Genomic DNA, 21231 nt, shown 5'->3' on the forward strand with positions numbered 1-21231 from the left:
TGCTTCTGGTGTCTCCAAGTCCCTCCATCCAAGCAGGATCCGTCTCTGGGCTATCAGAGAGGCAAAGGCCAAGACATCGGTCTTTCTCGCTCCCTGAACTCCGAATATCACTAACTCTGGACTCGGGGCAACCTTCACCCCCAGCACCTCGGACATTATGTCCGCAAACCCCTGCCAGAACCCCTTCAGCTGCAGACATGCCCAAAACGTGTGGATGTGATTTGCAGGCCTCCCCGCCCACAACTATCCTCTCCCCCTCAAAAACCCTACTCATCCGAGCTAGGTCATATGTGCTGTATGAATTACCTTAAACTGGATGAGACTTAGCCTCGCACATGACGAAGATGCCTTCACCCTCCGGAGGCCGCAGCCGACATTCCGGCCTCAACCTCCCCTCTCAGCTCCTCCTCCCACTTATGCTTTATATCCCCCACCAGGGCCCCCATCTAATCCATCAGCTCCTTGTAGACCTCGAACATCTTCCCCTACCCTATCTCCTCCTTCAACAGTACCTTATCCTGCAGTGGCGGTAGCCGAGGAAAAGGCGGCACCTCTCTCCTAACGAAATCCAGGATCTGCAGGTACCTAAAACCACTTCCCTTGGGCAACTCATACTTTTCCTCCAGACCCTCCAACTTCACGAATCTGCCCCCTATAAACAAATCGCCAAATCGCTCAATCTCTGCCTGCCACCATTCCCAAAACATCACATCCACCCTCCCCCGGTGCAAACCTATGATTGTCACAAATCGGTGCCCACACCAAGGCACCCTCCAGTCCCAAATGCTGCCTCCACTGCCCCCTCAAGGCCAACACCATCACTGGGCTCATGGAGTATCTGGCCAGTGAGAACAGCATATGTGCTGTTAACAATGCCCTTAAGCTCATTCCCCTGCAAGAAGCCGCCTCCATCAGCCCCCCACACCGACCCCTCCCCTACTACCCATTTCCTGACCATAGCAATGTTCGCCGCGCAGTAGTATTCAGTAACACCAGCCCCCACTGCCCCCAGACCCCCTCGTCCACGTTCCAAAAAAGCTCTCCTGACCCGGGGGGTCTTCCCTGCCCACACAAACCCAGAAATCACCCATTGACCTTTTTAAAGAACACCTTCGGGATAAAGATTGGGAGTGTCTGAAACTCAAGCAGAAACCTTGGCAGCACCGTCATTTTTACTGTGTGCACCCGTCCAGCCAGCGACAATGGCAGCACATCCCACCTCTTAAAGTCCTCCTTCATCTGTTCCACCAACCGCGTCAAGTTCAACTTGTGCAATGGCAACCAACGCCACATGGTCTGAAAGCCTAGGTGTCTAAAACTCGCCCCCACCACCTGCCGGCCAGCCTCAATTGGGAACACCTTTTCCATGTTCAACTTGTACCCAGAGACCGGCCAAAATCCTTGAAAATCCCCATAATTCCCCCAATGGGTCTAAAATGTATAACAGCAGTCCATTCGTGTACAGCGAAATCCTATGCTCCCCCCCCCCCCCCCCCCCGCCCCGCACAATTCCTCTCCAATTCCTCAGCGCCCTAAGCGCCATTGCCAGCGGCTCCATTGCCAAAGCAAAGGGGAGAGAGGTCAGCCCTGCCTCATTCCCCGATGCAGCCACAATATCCCAATCTCACACGGCTCGTCCGCAAACTTGTGACTGGTGCCTTATACAGCAACCACAAACCCCTACCTGAACCCAAACTGCCCAGTACCTCCCACAGATATTCCCATTGCACCCATTCAAACGCCTTCTCTGCGTCCATCGCTACCATCACCTCTACCTCCTGCCCCTCCAAAGGCATCACAATCACATTAAGAGCCTTCTTACATTCGCCAACAGCTGCCTCCCTTTCACAAAACCCATTTGATCCTCGCCTACCACCCCTGGGATGCAGTCTTCAATTCGCGAAGCCAGCACCTTCGCCAACAAAATTTAAGTTTTGTGTTATGGCTGTAGTACGGATGCACACAGAACATCTAATTCTTCGACTGGTAAGATAATTTATTAACAAAATCAACACGTGGAAAGATAACTAATGAACTGATACAAGCAGTCACTACTAAATGAATTCAGGGAATTCTCCTGGAGCTACTTCTAATGTGACTGTCCTCTAGCACGACTAACTACCAACTGCCGAATCTCTCCAGTCACATGGTGGATCTCTATCTGCACCTGCTGGTCGGATGTCATATCGATAACTATGTACATCGATTGATAACTATACACATTGATGTGCACATGCATATTACCAACATCATCCTTCCCATCTCGTCCTTTACTCTGCCATTCTCCCATGCCACCTCTTGCTTCCGCAACTGGTGAGCCAGCATCCTACTCGCCTTCTCATGTATTCAAAAGCTGCCCCTCTTGCCATCTGTAGCTGCCCCACTGCCTTCCCCATGTACACTAACCCGAACTTCACCTGGAGCCTCTGCCTCTCCTTCAACAGCCCTGCCTCTGCCTCTCCTTCAACAGCCCAATTCCCCTCCCTTTGTCCATACCCTCCAGAAAGCAGCAAAAGGTGCATTCACCCTTGATGTTCCCCCATGAAAGGCCTGCCCTCCAAAAACCTTGCATCAAAAAAAACGAAACATTTCAAAGGGAAGAACATTTCAGAGAACAAACAAAGAAACACTCGCATAAACTCCTCCAAAGTTCAATGTCCTCATTCTCCTCCCAGTCCATTGTCCCTCATGAACTCCATCGCCTCTTCTAGACTGCCAAAATAATACTCACGCTTTTGGAAAGTGACCCAGAGGCGGGCTGGGTACAGCACCCCAAACTTCACCCTCCCCTTAAAGAGGGCAGCCTTGATCCGGTTAAACCCGGCCTTCCTCTTCGCCAGTTCTGCACCCAAGTTCTGATACACCCGCTGCTCACTCCCTTCCCAGGTGCACTTCCTCATCTGCCTCGCCCACCAAAGGATCTTCTCCTTATCCAGAAAGTAATCGAACCACCATCGCCCTTGAGGGCTAGCCTGCTTGCGGCCTCTTCATCAGCCCCTGTGTGCTTGGTCGACCTCCTGGGGCCGATCAAAGGCCCTTCTTCACAAATCAGCCTAGTAGCATTGTGGATAGCACAATTACTTCACAGCTCCAGGGTCCCAGTTTCGATTCCGGCTTGGGTCACTGTCTGTGCGGAGTCTGCACATCCTCCCCGTGTCTGCGTGGGTTTCCTCTGGGTGCTCCGGTTTCCTCCCACAGTCCAAAGATGTGCAGGTTAGGTGGATTGGCCATGATAAATTACCCTTAGTGTCCAAAATTGCCCTTAGTGTCCAAAATTGCCCTTAGTGTCCAAAATTGCCCTTAGTGTTGGGTGGGGTTACTGGGTTATGGGGATAGGGTGGAGGTGTTGACCTTGGATAGGGTGCTCTTTCCAAAAGCCGGTGCAGACTCGATGGGCCGAATGGCCTCCTTCTGCACTGTAAATTCTATGACAAAAGTTCCAACATTTTGGCCATGTATGTGCTGGTCTCTGCACCTTCGATGCCTTCAGGCATCCCCACGATCCTCTGATTTTTATATTCTGAAGTGATTCTCCAGATGCTCCACCTTCTCCTTCAGCCTCTTCTGGGTCTCCCACATCACCCCTACCTCGGCCATCAACAAAGCCAACTGCTCCTCATGCTCTCCCACTGCCTCCTTCAATTTCTGGATCTCCTGGCCCTGGGACTCCAGCCTCTGCTCCACTCTCTCGATTCCTGCTTTGGTCGGCTCCACCACTTTGGCCAGACCTTCCAGGGCCTCCTTTCTCTGCTGTCTGAACTTTGGATTCAAAAACTCCACAAGCTGCTTCATTGACCACTGGGCAGGCAGATCAGCCCCCTTGCCCTCCGCCATCTTATCCTGTGGCACACCAGAAAGACTCCTGTTTCAGCAGCTCTTTCTGTCTCACCCCACTCCTAGTTCATGGCTCCATCCACCAGCCATACCAGATGAGTAACACCTTCTCCAGGTACTTTGCTGTTCAGACGGGGAAAAGACCAAAAAATACCGCCTTGAGCAGGAGCCACCAAATGTGCGACCGCTCACTCCATGGAAGTGATCTTGGTCTTGATTACTCCCTTCTTTTCAAGTTCTTTAAACTTGTTTTTTCTGTCTTGGGCAGCTGGAACTCCTCTCAGCAGAAACTGAATTAGTGTTACACGCATCTACTTCAAGATGATATTCACCAGGAAGACATCTAGGCACTGTAAACACATCTTTATACTCCCCTAGGATCTGTTCAGTGGTCAATGGTTTAACTTACTGTGACATATTTCAAATCTGTTTTGCAATGTATCAGGTTACCAGGCCCAGCCTTCGATCTGAGATGACTGGCTTTTGCTTACCCTCCATGATCAGGAACTCCTCAGATCTTCATGCTTGCCATTGCATTGGGCTCTGAGATTAATTTGTCCTCTTGGCATCTGTTTTGTGCCTTCATATAGCCTCAACCTTACTTTTGATGGCTTCAATTTTTGATCGCTATGTTGAGTCACTTTGCACAGCTCTGTGAAGGCCATGATGTTGCAGGACATACCAGTTTCTATCTCACTGTAAAACTTCATTCTGCTGCCATCCTATGAACGGTCACAAACCATTTATCACCTATAAACCTTATGGAACCAACATATTGTATGGTGTACAGTGATTTGTACAGTGAGTCTTTTAAACCGGCGGCATGGTGGTACAGTGGTTAGCACTGCTGCTTCACAGCTCCAGGGTCCCGGGTTCAATTCCAAACGCGGGCGAAAGTTTGCACTTTCTCCCTGTGTCTGCAGGTTAGGTGGATTGCCCATACTAAATTGCCCTCAGTGTTCAAAAAGGTTGTGTGGGGTCTATGGGGATAGGGTGGAGCGTAAGCTTAAGTGCTCTTTCCAAGGGCCGGTGCAGAAACGACGGGTTGAATGGCCTCCTTCTGCACTGTAAAATTCTATGGTTCTATGATCTATGACTTATCTCCAGTGGCCAGCTGCATGAGATTCTTGTGCTTCTTCCTAAACAAACACTTGTGTGTAAAATGATTTGGCTTCTTGCAGTTTGAACAATCCTGGGCAGGATTCTCCGTCGACCAACGCCGAAACAGGAAAATGGTTCCAACGCCTAAATGGCGGCGGGGCCGATTTCACGCCAAATCGCAATTCTCCGTCACCTTGACAGCAGTGTCAATGCATTCCAGAATGCACGTACAGTGAACACCGTTGGCACATCATTAGCGGGCCCGACTCGGTATGCTCCCAGGCCTCCACCTCCAATGGGCTGTTATGAGCCAGGGTTTAGAGAACCCCAAAGTGTATCATGGAGTTCACCTGACCCGCAACTTTTACTAGATTGTGGTTTGGGTAGCACACGGCCTGTGGTGAATGTAATTCACACTGTATTGTATTGTGTCCTTGTGGGCTCTGTCTGTGAGCCGTTGCGCGGCTCTGCCCACAGGGGGAGATGAGGAGCTTGTACAGGGCTCCACCCTCGGCTCCGCCCATGGCCCCTTCCACTACCGGAAGTATAAAGTGCTGCAGCCGTGTGAGCCTGCCCTCAGTTCTTCTGGTCGTAGGCAGGCTCAGTTGTAAGTCTATTAAAACCACTGTTTACTTCCAATCGTGTTCCGAGTGAATTGATGGTCACATCACGGCCCACTCTACAGGAGTGGTACAGCAGAAATGGTAAAGTATTTTTTAAAGCAAAACAATGTTTATTCTATGTCAAGTTAACCTTTTTAAAACATACAGTGAACATCTTAGCAACCATTAATTCAAATACAAGCCCCAAAGAATACAACACTAAGTAATTCTTAAGCAGTCCTTGTAACATCCAGAAGACTTTAAAAAAAACTTTTCAGCAGAAGCACATCAGGTGAAAGTCACTACGAAGAGCAGTTATTAGTTTTAAATCACCAAAGGATCGATTTACATTCTTTAGATTACAGAGAGAGACTCTAATACACCTTCTGGCTGTGACTGCAGCTATCCAGCTCTGAAATCAAAACTAAAACACACCCTGCAGCAAACAGCCTAAAATGAAAGTAAAAAGCTGACAGACAGCCCAGCTCCACCCACTCTCTGACATCACTGCAGTAACAAACACCCATCTCTTAAAGGTACTCTCGCATGACAGGGCCAAATTCCCAATGGCGAGGTTCATTTGTGCATTTAAAAATTGTGAAACTGGTGTGTAGCTCATGAGGGAGAGAGAGGAAGTAGGACACAGAGAGGTGCAACCGTGGGTTGCCGAGCCGGATACGGGTGGGTTTGGGGGGGACCTACCAGGGCCGGGGAGAGGTGAGGGGGTGACAGGAGAAGTAGCCATGTGGCCGGTGTGACCCCCCCCCCCCCCACAAGACTGAGGCGGTGCCAGGTATGGACTGCCATTGCCGCAGCCTGCAGGGCAGCCATTTTGTTGTGCAGCCCACCTTGGCCCCTGGTTCTGCAGGGTGACACTGGCCATATGGGTACCCCCACCCCTGGACTCCAGCCCCCACCCTACCCTCCACCATAACACCCCCCCACCGGCTGCCACCCACTGGCAGGCCACCATACAGCCTGCTCAAGGGTAACACCCTCAGTAACCCCCTGCAGGGGCACCAGGTGGGGCCGCAGAGCGTACTACTGGCATGGACTGCGCCAGCATGGAGGGGCACCAGAGCCAGAGGACCCCACGGCACCTGATACCCACGGGGCCCAGGGTGCATGAATCAGAGGAACATGCGGGGCCGGAATGTCAACCGGGGCCACTGTGTACCCTGTTGGACCTGGTTGGGCATGGGGATCCGCACTGTGTTAACATGTCACTTTTCACCCCCCCCCCCCCCCCCCCCCACAGGCAATGGATATTGGAATTCAACCAGCAATGGTGCCCTTATTCCTAGTCACCGCAGCCCTGCCAGGTTGCCCTGCAGCTGTACGAGCTGGAGCTGCTCAAGGAGGATGAAGCTGCAGCAGTGGAGAGTGCAACAGCGAATAGTGCAGCAGCAAAGCCAGCTCAAGAAGAACAGGAGGCAGCCGTGCAGGATGGAGAGCCGGCCGAGAAAGAGGAGATGCAAAGGAGGCACCGCATGATGCCTCGCGTGTACCAGTACCACCAGTCATTCAAGGACCTGCCAGACAAGGCATGCCGTCAAAGACTCCAGCTAAGCAGGGAGAGATCCTGGCACAACATCACCGTGAGGGAATGGGGAAGGCCACCACTCCAGGTGGCTGTCAAGGTGACGGTTGCCCTGAACTTCTATGCACGGACACCTTCCAGTCGGCGAGTGGTACCTGTCTGGGATCTCACAGAGCTCGGCGCATAGATGCATCCGCGCAGTCACGGGGGCCCCATACGCCCGGTTAGCACAATACGTCCCTTTCAATGTGGACCGAGCCCACCAAGATACCCGGGCAAGGGGTTCGCCACCATCGCAGACAGCCTGGGTCCAGGGGGTGATCAACAGGATGCATGTCCCCCTATGAGCACCTATAGATGATAGGCCGTTCCACACAAACCAAAAGAGGTTCCACTCGATGAACATGCAACTGATATGTGACTGTCATATGAGCAGCATGCACACCTGATACCCGGACAGTGTGCACGACGCCTTCATCCTGGCACACTCAACGACATGTTCGAGATCCTCCCATCCCACTTGCCCGGCTGTGGTGTTAGCTCCGAGGTGACAGGGATTACCGGTTACCCACTGCAGTTGTGATTGACGATGCCTATCTGGAGGCCATAGCCCGGGCAGCAACCTGTTGCAATGACGCCCATTCAGCGACCAGGGGCGTGAGCGAGAAGTGCTTTGGCATCCTGAAGATGCGGTTCAGATGCCTGGATTGCTCTGGAGGGGTACTCCAGTATGATTCTGAGAGGGTCGCCCACATCGTGGCAGCTTGTTGCGATCTCCATAACATTGCGCAGAAGAGGGATGATGTGCTGGAGGAGGAGGCTGAAGGCCAGGCCTCAACTGACGAGGGGGATTTGGGGGAGGGCGAGGATGGGCAGGACATGGGCCCAAGCAGGCACTGGAGGCTGCATGTCATGTGCGCCAGGGCCAACGTGCACGGGACGTCCTGATCGCATCCAGGTTCACCAACTTGGGTGGTGGTGGGGAGGGAAGGAGGGGCTGGCCAGGGGCACGGACACCGCATCCTACCCCCCCCCCCCCCCCCCCCCCCCCACCTGCAACCCCCTCTTTGGAGAGATTTAGGGTAGAATACTATTTGTAGCAGTTTCTCCCCTAAAGGTGTTGCTATTCATATTTACTCTTTCTTGTTAATTAAATCTGCCACAAAGTGGAATAACAGCCAGTTCTGCACATATCGCCTTCCACTTGCCTAGGAGCCAGAAGATGAAAATTGACAGCCATTGTGGCTCACCCAATGATCCAACTGCAGCCTGCTTCTTTTGTTTAGTTTTCATTTTCAGTTGCTTCCAGTGGCTTGGAACATTGAGCTTCCACACAGCACTTTATTCAACCTCAGCTCCACTTCTGACAACATGGTACAAGCTTAATGAGTACAGTGCCTCTTGTACTCCAGCCTCATTATGAAAGAATGTGTTGGAACCAACAATTCTACGGACACGTGCTTGTAGGATTAGAATAGCGGTTTTAATATACTCACAACAGAGCCAGCCAATTAGCCATTGAACTTTTGGTGAACTGGCTGGCTGACCATGTGGCACTGATCTTTATACAGCAGCTTCCGGGGAGGAGTCCTGGGCAGAGCCAAGGGAGAAGCCCCGTACAACTCGAGCATTCCCAGAGCTACTCCCCCTGAAGGACAGGTAGTGCAACTGCACTTACAATATAGACACATGTATATACAGATTATAATCCGGTGTGAATCACATTCACCACATTCACCACCTGTGAAGAAAATTGAGTCCAGCGGGGGTGATGGCTCAAAGAGTTAGTCTGTCCGGTGGATGAATTGTTCTTTTCGATCTGCGGAGCACCGGGGTTGCAGCCTCTTGCGGTGGCTGGGTGGGTGTTGAGAGCTGGGGTACAATGGCAGACTCCGGGGCGGGTCTCGTCCGAACTTTATACACCTCTGGCTCGACCGGAGACTGGGGGCGCTGGGGGCGGGCTGGTTCTGGCACGTGGAACCGGTTGGGTGAGCTTGCGGAATCGGGAGCGCGAGGGGGGCGGCAGCATAGGGAACGGGGTAAGGGGTTCCTCAGCGGGGGTAGGGGGGGGGCTGGATCCAGCGGGTGCCAGGTCTCGAAGGGATACTGTGTCCTGGCGACTGTCCGGGAACTCCACAAATGCGTACTGGAGGTTGGAATGGAGGAGGCGCACCTTTTCAACAAGGGGGTCAGTTTTGTGCCCCCTGACGTGCTTCCTCAGGATGACCGGGCCTGGTGTCCTCAGCCACGCCGGAAGTGAGACTCCCGTGGTAGTGCCCCTAGAAAAAATGAAGTTTGATTTGTAGCTGTACAGAGGAGGGATCTGATTGCGTGGAGTGCGTCTGGGAGGACTTCTTGCCATTGGGAGACTTGGAGTTTTCTAGACCGGAGGGTCAGTAGGACGGTCTTCCAGACCGTCGCGTTCTCCCTCTCCACTTGCCCGTTCCCCCTGGGGTTGTAGCTGGTAGTCCTGCTCGAGGCGATGCCCTTGTCGAGCAGGTACTGACGCAGCTCGTCGCTCATAAAGGACAAACCCCGGTCGCTGTGCACGTAGCTGGGGAAACCGAACAGGGTGAAGAAACTATGCAGGGCCCTAATGACTGTGTGGGAGGTCATATCATGGCATGGAATGGCAAAAGGGAATCGGGAGAACTCGTCGATGATGTTGAGGAAATAAATGTTCTTGTTAGTGGAGGGGAGTGGCCCTTTGAAATCGATCGCAAGGCGTTCAAAGGGCCTAGAAGCCTTGACCAGGTTGGCCCTGTCTGGTCTATAGAAGTGCGGTTTGCACTCTGCACAGATCGGGCAGTCCCTGGTGACCGCTTTTACCTCCTCGTTGGAGAAAGGCAGGTTTCGGGCTCTGATGTAGTGGGCGATCCGGGTGACCCCTGGATGGCAGAGGTCAACGTGGATGGCTTTCAGACGGCTGATCTGCGCGCTGGCGCATGTCCCGCGGGATAGGGCATCCGAGGGCTCGTTGAGCTTCCCCGGTCGATATTTAATATCGTAACTATAGGTGGAGAGTTCGATCCTCCACCGAAGGATTTTATCATTTTTTATTTTGCCCCTTTGCGAGTTGTCAAACATAAAGGCAACCGATCTTTGGTCGGTGATGAGGGTGAACCTCCTACCTGCGAGGTAGTGCCTCCAGTGACGAACAGCCTCCACGATGGCTTGTGCTTCCTTCTCGACTGAGGAGTGTCGGAGTTCTGAAGCGGATAGGGTACGGGAGAAAAATGCAACGGGCCTCCCTGCCTGATTTAAAGTGGCTGCTAGAGCTACCTCTGAGGTGTCGCTCTCAACCTGAAAGGGAGTGGATTCATCCACCGCCCGCATGGCTGCTTTGGCGATATCCTCCTTGATGCAGCTGAAGGCCTGGCGTGCCTCAGCTGACAGGGGAAATCGTGTGGCCTTAAAGAGTGGGCGGGCTTTGTCCGCATATTGAGGGACCCATTGGGCGTAGTATGAGAAGAACCCCAAGCACCGTTTGAGGGTCTTGGGGCAATGAGGGAGGGGGAGTTCAAAGAGGGGGCGCATGCGGTCCGGGTCTGGGCCCAGGACTCCGTTCTCCACGACGTAGCCGAGGATGGCCAGTCTGTTTGTGCGGAAAACGCATTTCTCCTTGTTATAAGTGAGATTTAATTTCTGTGCCGTTTGGAGAAAACGGTGGAGGTTGGCGTCGTAGTCCTGCTGGTCATAGCCGCAGATGGTAACATTGTCCAGATACGGAAACGTGGCCCGCAGCCCGTACTGGTCTACCATTCGGTCCATTGCTCGTTGGAACACCAAAACCCCGTTAGTGACGCTGAAAGGGACCCGGAGGAAATGGAAGAGGCGGCCATCGGCCTCGAATGCTGTGTAGTGGCGGTCCTCCGGGCGGATTGGCAGCTGGTGGTATGCAGACTTCAGATCCACCGTGGAAAATAGCCAATATTGGGCGATCTGATTAACCATGTCTGCAATTCTGGGGAGGGGATACGCGTCTAGGAGCGTAAAGCGATTTATGGTCTGGCTATAGTCGACGACCATGCAAAATTTTTCCCCGGTCTTGATGACCACCACCTGAGCTCTCCAGGGACTATTACTGGCCTCTATGATCCCCTCACTGAGCAGCCGTCGGACCTCCAATCGGATAAAGACCCTATCCTGTAGGCTGTATCGCCTGCTGCGAGTAGCTACTGGCTTGCAATCTGGAGTGAGATTGGCGAAGAGCGGAGGGGGGGAGGTGCGCAGCGTGGTTAGGCTGCAGATAGTGAGTGGGGGCAGGGGCCCGCCAAAGCTGAGGGTGAGGCTCTTGAGGTTGCACTGGAAATCCAGACCCAATAAGAGTGGCGCGCAGAGGTCGGGCAGGACGTAAAGTTTAAATTTAGAATAACTAGCGCCTCGAATTGTGAGCGCAGCAACGGTGCGCCCTTGGATTTGGACTGAGTGGGAGCCCGAAGCGAGGGCGATAGTTTGGCTCACCGGAAAAATAGAAAGCGAACAGCGTCTTACCAGCTGTGGATGTATAAAGCTCTCGGTGCTCCCGGAGTCAAAGAGGCATGGCGTGCTGTACCCGTTGATCTGGACCTCCGCCATCGAACTTCGTAGGTGCTTGGGGCGGGATTGATCCAGGGTGACTGCGCTGAGTTGCGGGTAGTCGGCGGCTCGATCAGCTGTGCTGGAGTGGCCCCGTGATCACTGCCCTCCAAGTTCGTAGTCGTCGAGGTGAGTTTCAGGGTTTGAAGGGGATGGATCCCAAGATGGCCGCCCCCATGAGTCGCACATGGCCGGCCGCATGGAGGAGGATTGCCAAGATGGCCACCCCATGAGTCGCACATGTCGAGTGGGGGTGGAGTCGGCATACAGGCTGCAGCATTTCGGGTCTGCAGGCCTGTGAATTCAGGGAACAAGTGCTTTGAGCCGTGGGAGGGTTAGAGGCTGGGGCTTTCTTCGCCAGACACACTCCGGCATAGTGTCCTTTTCGCCCGCAGCTACTGCAGGTCGCGTTACGGGCCGGGCAGTGCTGCCGCGGGTGCTGGCTTTGGCCACAGAAATGGCAGGCTGGAGCAGCCGAGTAGCTGGCTGGGGCAGCAGAGTAACTGGCTGGGGCAGCAGAGTAACTGGCTTTGGCAGCGCGGTAGCTGGGGGGCCGTGCGGTACAGGCTTGGGGGGGACTGTTGGTCGGGGGGTCCAGGATGAGGTCGCGGGGTCCGCGGGAAACGAGGTGAGGCTGTGGAAGGAAACTTCCATAGTGGTAGCAGCCTCCACAGTAGTGTCTAAGTCCTGGGCCCACTTTTCTAGCAGTCTTTGGCGCACATAGTTAGACCTAAGGCCCGCCACGAAAACGTCCCGCACAGCAAGCTCCCTATGTTCAGCCGCGGTAACGGCTTGATAATTACAGTCATTGGAAAGATTGTTCAATTCCCTTACAATCTCGGCTAGCGTTTCTGTAGGCCGCTGACGGCGGGTCGTAAACACGTGGCCTGCATAAACCTCGTTAATGGGCCTAACGTACATTTTGTCCAATATTGCCAGCGCTGCGGTGTAAGAACCGGCCGGATTCAGCTGTGTGGATATTCTGTGGCTTACCCTCGCGTGCAGTAGGCTGAGTTTTTGTTCCTCCATTGTTCCGGCGGTGCTGGCTTCTGCCAGGTAGGCTTTAAAACATCTGAGCCAGTGGGAAAAAATTTCCTTAGCCTCTGCATCCTCTGGGTCGAGTTCTAGGCGTCCGGGCTTGAGGGCTGCTTCCATAATTTCTTCGACTGTTTCCTGAGTATATTAAATTGTTGGAACCAACAATTCTACGGACACGTGCTTGTTGGATTAGAATAGCGGTTTTAATATACTCACAACAGAGCCAGCCTATTAGCCATTGAACTTTTGGTGAACTGGCCGGCTGACCATGTGGCACTGATCTTTTACAGCAGCTTCCGGGGGAGGAGTCCTGGGCAGAGCCAAGGGAGAAGCCCCGTACAACTCGAGCATTCCCAGAGCTATTCCCCCTGGAGGACAGGTAGTGCAACTGCACTTACAATATAGACACATGTATATACAGATTGTAATCCGGTGTGAATCACATTCACCACAGAATGTAACATAGCTGCTTCCAGTCAGTGCCATATCCAGAGGTCACCTGAGTATGGTAAGCCAGGTATGGACGTTGGTTCTAGGCAACATGATTGCATTTCAATCGAAACAACCACCATACACTATAGGATTCATTGGTTCTGGAAAGTGTACAGTTGGTCAATGAGCATGAAAGTGCCACAGCTTGGCACAGGGTCATAGAATGGGTGGAATGGCTGACATTTGCTTAGTGACCGCGGGGAAGAATGGAATGGCTGAATGCAGTCTAAGTGGCATGAGGGGCCATGGGGGGAGGGGAATGTGGAAGGGCAGAGTTTGGCATGGAGCATGAGGATCATAAGAAGGTAGAGCATGGCTTAAGGGACATGAGGACCTTTTGAAATTACTTTTTACAAGGTAACCTCATGCAGGCTAGGCTTCACGACCTCTCTGGGAGACTGTGATACACCACTCTTTTCAAAATCTGGCTCGATTCCATTAAAATGGTGGAGGAATACAACAAGCCAAATGTTGTAATGGAGCCTGCCAAATAGGGAGTGTCGGATGCGGGATTTTGACAGGAATTAGCCTGCACCCTTTAAAGGCACTTCCGAGAATCAGGCAGCATGAGAATTAGGTTGGATATCCCATAATCAGGACTTGCCTGCCATTTCTAAATAGCTCCTGAGTTATTCTGACTTGGTGAGAAGCCAGACCTAAATCTTTTATAGATTATTCATGGGTGGGCTCTTTTACAGGCTTGCCTTCTGCTCCCTTCCACAATTGGAAATTATGGGCCTGATTTATCACTCTCATCGCATCCAACTTGGTGTTGCGACGAGGCCGTTGAATCTCGCGACTGACCTCTCGTGACTGAACCTGGGCGAGATCCAGATCAGCATATTTCACCGGAATCTCCCGGCGCCTTGGAACTAACAGCCTCCCCAGCGATGGCTCAACCAGCCGCCATTTAGTACTGGTCCACACAAACGTGGACCAAGCGTAACTGCACCCGAGGGGGGGGGGGGGGATGTCTCCCAGGCAACTGCCACCAGCCTCTGACACCCAGCACTGTCAACCTGACACCATGGCACTGCCAGAGTGCTGGGGTAAAACTGCCAGGGCTCCCACGTGGCACTGCCAGGCTGACAGTGCTAGGTTGTCAAGGTGGCACTGCCAGGGGTGAGGCCTTAGGGGGGCCATGCCAATAAAAGGGGGATGATGGGGTCATGAAAGATTGGGAGGTGAAGAGCAGGTATGAAAGAGATTCATGACATTTGGTGTGTGAAGGATGGGGTGTTCTGAAAGAGGAGGGGCATAAAAGAGGGGTGGGTTGGTCTGAAAAGAGGGGGCCCCTCGGTAACCCCACAGGAGGCGTCCTCACTTGGGGGGTGGGGGGGGGTAATGCGGGAGGGGGGGATGACATTGCCCGTGGGTGAGATGTGTGTGTGGGGGACATTCAAGCTCACTTAGAAATTGGGGCGGGGGCTCCCGGCGTCAACCACTCAGGCGTCGGGCCTCCCCAAAGGTGCGGAATACTCCACACCTTTAGGGGCCAAGCCCTCACATTGAGGGGCTAGGCCCCCGCCGAAGTGGTTGCCGCTCCGCCGACTGGCGCGAACGGCCTTTGGCGCCACGCCAGCTGGCTGCTGACGTCATACTGGCACATGCACAGGGGAGGGGTCTCTTCTGCCCCCGCCATGGTGAAGGCCATGGCGGGGCGGAAGAAAAAGAGTGCCTCCATGGCACAGGCCCGCCCGCCGATCGGTGGGCCCCGATCGCGGGCCAGGCCACCTTTGGACACCCCCAACGGTCAGATGGCTCCGCGCCCCCCCCCCCCCAGGATGCCAATCCCGCCAGCACCAGAGGTGTTTTGGTTCCCGCCGGCGGGATTGGCCTGTCAGCAGTGGGACTTCGGCCCATCGCGGGCCGGAGAATCGCCGCGGGGGGCCCGCCGACCGGCGAGGCGCGATTCCCGACCCCGCCGATTCCCGGGTGGCGGAGAATTCGGGCCACGTCGGGGGCGGGATTGACGCCGGCACCGGGAGAATTCCGCCCCACATGTCCATTCTCCCGCAGGATCACCATCCAACGGTGCCGGCCCATCCTGGGCAGACCCCCCACCCCGCCACCTCCCATGAGAACACCTCGGAGCTGAACTCCGAGGAGACTATCGTATTTGTGGCACAGCTGTCATCCCCGCCCACCACCAGGACAGAGACACACACCTCGGTGAGCGACAGTAGTGGTCAGGCTTCTGGGGCACATTCTGAGGAGTACCACACAGTTGCTGATGCTCATCAGGCAGAGGCAAGAACACCCAGGCGAGACAGCAGTCAAAGGTCTGCTGGATCCCAGGAGCCTGCTGGGTTCCAGTCAAATGCTGAGCCTCTCGACGAGGCTTACCTGGATGCAGTCGATAGGGTGCAGCCGTGATATTCAGAGTGGGATGTCAGCACCAGCCCAGAAGGTCCATAGCCAATTGGAGGAGTCCCAGAGGCTATGAGCATGGCAACGAGGCCAACACTGCTAGGGTGGAGATCGCAGAGGAGAGCCTGGTGCACAATGTCAGCAACATGAGTGAAGGTGTCGGGGCGTGGCTCAATCAGTGACGGCCATGGGTGCGTGCCTCGACAGCTTGTTCTAGTCACTGGAGGATGTGTCCCAGCCCCAGGTGGACCTTGGTGAGGCACTGCAGATCATACCCCAGTCTCAGGTGGGCATTGCCGAGGCATCCCAGTGCATGTTGTGATCGCTAGGGGTGATGTCGAACTGGCAGCTGGGCATTACTGGTTCAGAACATTTCCCAGTCACTGAGGAGTATTGCTGACGGCATCGACAACATGCTGCAGATATTGCGAAGCCACCAGAGCTGACAGAGTCAGATGACAGAGGGACAGCCACTGCTTGATCTAACTGCCCCTCCATCCCGAGGTGACCCCCATGGCCCTATTGGCACTGACTGGGAGGTCAGGGCTCTGGGTGCAACCCGGAGCCACCCTAAGGAGTGGAAATGGCAGCCACCAGCTCACCCGAGTTGCATCCCCTAACAGCGGTGCGCCTCGGAATCAGCAGCCAGAAGAGTGTGGCACAGCGGGGCATTTGCGCCGGCAAGTGGGCTGCGGCCCTCCAGCCTCAGACCCCCAAAGGATGCCCACCAGGGGCATCGAAGGCCACGGGATGCAGTAGGCATCAGGCCAGCTCCACCTCTGGTGTGCATCGTCGGGACACACCAGGACACAGCGGCAGAGCACAAAAGGCTAAGCAGGTCGTGGATCACTGAGAGGCCACTGGGGGGGGGGGAAGGGGTAAGGAGGGGAGAATGCAGGGCACACCATGTGCTGGTGATGGGTATGACCGAGCACTCAGAAGACAGGCAGGAGTCAGAATACGGCATAGTTTGAAGATCACCAGCTCAGCAGATTATCATCACTCCCCTGCCTTCGACAGTGATCCGCTGACAGTGCCGACACAGTTCCTGTGGAGTGATGTTACAGAGGCCCTGGGAGGGTGGAACAGGGTGGTTTGTTGCGGGGCAGGAGGGTGGTGGGTAAGGGTGTAGCGCTAACAATTATACTCAAAGACGAGAGAGTAGTACAATAGAGGCTTTATTGCTGTGCGATGCTATTCCTCCATCTGCAACTGTAGACTAGGGTCTGAGTGACTCACACGCATATTTATACACAAGCTCCCTGTGGGCGGAGCTAGCCGGCAGGGGCTTACCGGAGGAACCTGTATTACAGGTACAGGCATACATCCCCCTACTGCAAGTACACATCACTACAGTGGTTATATCACCACAAAGGGCGAGGTGGGGAAGGAGAGGGGGTGGGAGAGGGGAGAACAGGGGGGAGGGTGTGCGATGACGGATATGGCCACATGCAATGTGAAGCAGGCAAGGATGAGGGGAACTCCCTGGCCCTCCAGGCTTGTTGGACACTTGCCAATGCCACCAGTCCTCCATCCTCCGGCTGGTCCTTCCCGGCCTCGGCTCCAGCCCCTCCTGGCGCGACACCTCCTCGTCCTCCTCAGAGATGACCACATGTTCCTCCACATCCATCTCCAGCACATCACCCTGTTGCTGTGCTCGGTTGTAGAGGACACAGCTGACCATCACAAAATGGGAACCATCTGGGAGGTGTACTGCAGCGCACCATCAGAGTCATGCTGCTGCCACCGCTGGCTCCAGCGTCTGGCCTGCGAACAGCACCACGAGGGTAGCTTCCGCAGGGTCCAAGATATCATCCATGCCGTGTAATACTTGTAAGGAATTGGAGAGAGTGTGAGACTGTCAACCAGCGATGTCCTCCAGCCCGCGACACAGCATCCCACCTATTGCACCCCACATCCCCTGCCATCCAACAGACCCTGCCCACGCAGCCCAGCTGCAGTGGTGGCTGCTGCTCACCGGACTTCACACCGTATACTCCAGACACCCGCATGTAACATTATTTGGACCTGGTGCTGGTTCCCCCTCTTGGTACACACACCCTGGTTGCAGAGATGCCCCCGGTACTGGAGCCCAGACCCTGGGTGTTTGGACATTGGCTGCTGTGTCCATGGTGTTGCTTCCTGCAGTGCCCAGGCACATTGTCCAGTCAATACAGTCTGATTGGGATGCTTGGCAATAAATCTAACATGCGACATGGCACGCCTACCCATGGGAATCCACTTGGGAGCTGTGAAGTGTTCAGTTAACTGCAATTGCCAATTCCCTATTAGCAATAATCTTCAGCAATAATACCACAATCAGTGGGTATTATGGGTTTTTGGTGGAACAGACAAGCAGGGGCTGGGATTGCTCCCTTAACAGGTACACATGATCCAGGGAGTGACATGGCATACCCACGAGTGCTGAGACACCATCCCCCTGCTCCCAACCCAGGGTCAAAAACCCCTTCACCCTATAGCGGCCCACATCGACCTCGATCAAGGTTGTCCCCTCGATGAGGTGGGATGGAGGTTTGCAGGAGCGTTCAGTACCTGGGAACAAAAATGACTACTCACCTCCTCAGATCCATTCCACCAGTTTCATGTTTTTAAAAAGGTGTTCTAACCACCACCCATGTGACCACTTGCTGGGGAGGTTGTTAAATCACAGGAGGCCGTTAGATAGGAGGTGGCTCCCGCTAATTGTATGGAGTTTGGCCTTAAGTGGTGATTATTGGTTTCTCACCACGCTATGGAAGGATCCTGATTTCGGCCACATAAGTGGGCCGGTTACTTCGCAAGCCGATTGGCGCCTGCCGCTGTTCTCAATTTTGGCCTCTCCCTCGATCTAATGGTCTCATCGTGCTCTCACTCAAGCACAACACAGCCGTTAAATCATGCTCTAAGTCTGGATCTCAGCCAAGAAGTCGACGGGAAACACAATGGCAAAACTGTCCAACGAAAGTCTTTGGTTGAATCGCGCCCCATACCTATTGAGATGTGAAAGGCTAACATAGTTATATTGGTGACCTTAATCAAAGAAACTTAGAATAACTGATTGAACTTATCACACCAAATATAGATGTTCATTATACCCAACAATTTGATATCAGCAGAGTGGGTGAATATCGGGTTCATTCCGCCAATTTTTTTGAATGTCCCACAGATTTTCTCTATTTTTCTGACACATTCCTAAATAATTGTTTTGCGAAAATGATGACTATGGATATTAAAGTATACTGCCTTCATGTATGCTGCACAGTTTTATTTTCACGTTTGGCAGAAGCTCTGCTATTTGACACCCTTTTTGATTTGTATATTAAAATGAATGAATAAAAATGAAATACCTTAATGAATTCAATCTGCTTCTCTGAATTTTGAAGCCATGGCAAATTCTTTAACAGCTCTTCTGCAGTTGGAGGTTGTATGGAAGGGGGGAATTTCAGAAGTCGCTTCATCTTTACTTCAATCATCTATTTTCCCAAAATAGCAGGGAATAAAAATGTTGTCAAAAATGGCACCTATATACATCTATTGCTTTTCATCCTCTGACAAAAAAATTACCGTAAAATTTAATGCCATTCTTCTATGGTAGCTGGTCATTTGTTAAGTCAAACTAGGATCAAAGTCAAACTTGTGATGGTCAATGGAGAAGGAATTGTATTGATGTGTAAATTATTGATTACTTGCATCAGTAATGAGCAAGTCGGCAGTAACTGATATTTTGCATAAAACTTAAAATTAATTGGCATGACACTGAGGTTACAGCTTACGATGATATACCATCTGACATTCAATATAACATCATAAAAATTTTCAAGGGAAGTGGTCGATAGCAAATCCCACAAAACCCCAAGTACTGGAGAAAATTTAAAAATTTTCGGATACTTCTGAAGATGGGGAAGATAAAGTAGCAAAGTGTGAAGGAGAAAACTTTGGAGTGCAGAGCTGAACAAAGTAGATGAAGATTGGTATCACTAATACCAGAGAAGGAGTGGTTGATGAACATGATGAGCACTAACATCTTCTTTATTTCACACTGGTGTTTACAAATAGCTAGGTTTTAAATGCAAGCTGATCCATCTTCAATAAATTTAAAATGGAAGCCAAGACTTACAGAAAGATAAATGTCTATTGCTCAGGTATCAACTGAGTATGGTACTTTGATGATTGGTATGAAAGATGTTGGCAAAGATATAGGTACTTTATATGAGCTTTCAGTGATTGGAAATTACCTGCTGGATGGGGAAAGTACATGAGCAATTGTCAATACATAGTGGTTTACTATTACACAGGAAAGACACAATTCTGAAACCATTACCTTCTTGTTCACGAGAATGTGTGTCTGCTCAGATATAGTTGCTAAACACATAATCTTCAAAGAGCTATTTCAAAGGAAAAGATCCTCTCAGTGTCTTCAGATGTTATTTAATATTTCTGCTTGTCCAGTACAAGTCATGGGAAAGGGTCATTCATTCACCTGTTGTCTCCCTGCAATTACTTTTCGAAAACTGGCCCCTTTATTCAATAGTAGAATTATGGGGCTGGTTTAGCACAGTGGGCAAAATAGCTGGCTTGTAATGCAGAACAATGCCAGCAGCGCGGGTTCAATTCCCGTACCAACCTCTCCAAACAGGCGCCGGAATGTGGTGACTAGGAGCTTTTCACAGTAACTTCATTGAAGCATACTTGTGACAATAAGGGATTATTATTGGCCTCGATTTTAGCCCAGAGAACTTTTTTGCGCAAGTTTGGGGGAAGGAGTGGTGCTGTTTCTGTTTGGGAAATCAGAAGAGCGGGTTGATGGTGATTGGGGGTCTGATGGTGGTAGGGAACATATAGACTATGGGGGAAGGAGATGGGGCTGCACCTGTTTCATTTGGCTCATAAACAGTGCTGCATCAGCAACTACCTCATGAATTCAGTCATTCTCACCTCTTTACACTTGTTAGATTCCTTGACTTTTCAGACTATATGAGCTGACAATAGAACAACTGTTAAAATTAAGACACACAGCCTCAATTTAATGAGCAACCACATTGTTCTGGCTGACTGGTTGCTTCCTTTTTGTTCCACCTCCAATAAAACTGGACATGGCCAGGTTTCTACTTCAGATTATTTGAATTTTAACCTCTGACCTTCCCACAACCCACCTGTTAATTTTTAGCCTATAGTATCATTTGTTTTAGTCTGTGTCTCCTGAACCCAAAATAACCAGGCCCTGGTGTAAAAATGCCTTTCTGTTCTCTGAGCATCTTGTGTGAAAGGAGGAGTAAGGAATTTAAAAAATAAATCTCACAGATCTACCATTGGGTGATACTGCATTTCTAAAATTTTGATGAGAAGACAAAATAAGTATGAAAAAAGTTTTGAAACAGAATCTAGTTTACAAAGATTGATTTTGCACATTAATAGTATTTATTTTTTGATGTATTATATCTATATGAAAATAAATCTGCTCAAGAATTTAAGAAAAAGTGGGTGTCAGAATGGTTGCGGAACAATGGTTATCAAATGTAACACTTGTGGAGGTCCATTTAAAATGTTAACAAATTTTAAAAGACAACTGCAGTTATTCAAATAGTGTCACCCCAATATCTTCCAGTGGGTTCAACATATAGAGCAATAAATCATCCGCATACAGCGAGACCCTATGCTCCAACCCACCCCGCATTA

General features: G+C 51.9%; 1 protein-coding gene across 1 annotated transcript in view; it reads right to left on the bottom strand.

Moving 5' to 3' along the window:
- Positions 1-21231, bottom strand: part of LOC119971691 (sodium/hydrogen exchanger 10-like) — a 730493-nt gene that overhangs the window by 187856 nt on the left and 521406 nt on the right. The window contains exon 20 of the mRNA XM_038807592.1: positions 18903-19028. Within this exon, the coding sequence (XP_038663520.1) occupies positions 18903-19028 (126 nt within the window). The remainder of the gene's footprint in view (positions 1-18902; positions 19029-21231) is intronic.

This window comes from Scyliorhinus canicula, chromosome 9 (assembly GCF_902713615.1).
Source record: "Scyliorhinus canicula chromosome 9, sScyCan1.1, whole genome shotgun sequence".
Classification (NCBI taxonomy): domain Eukaryota; kingdom Metazoa; phylum Chordata; class Chondrichthyes; order Carcharhiniformes; family Scyliorhinidae; genus Scyliorhinus; species Scyliorhinus canicula.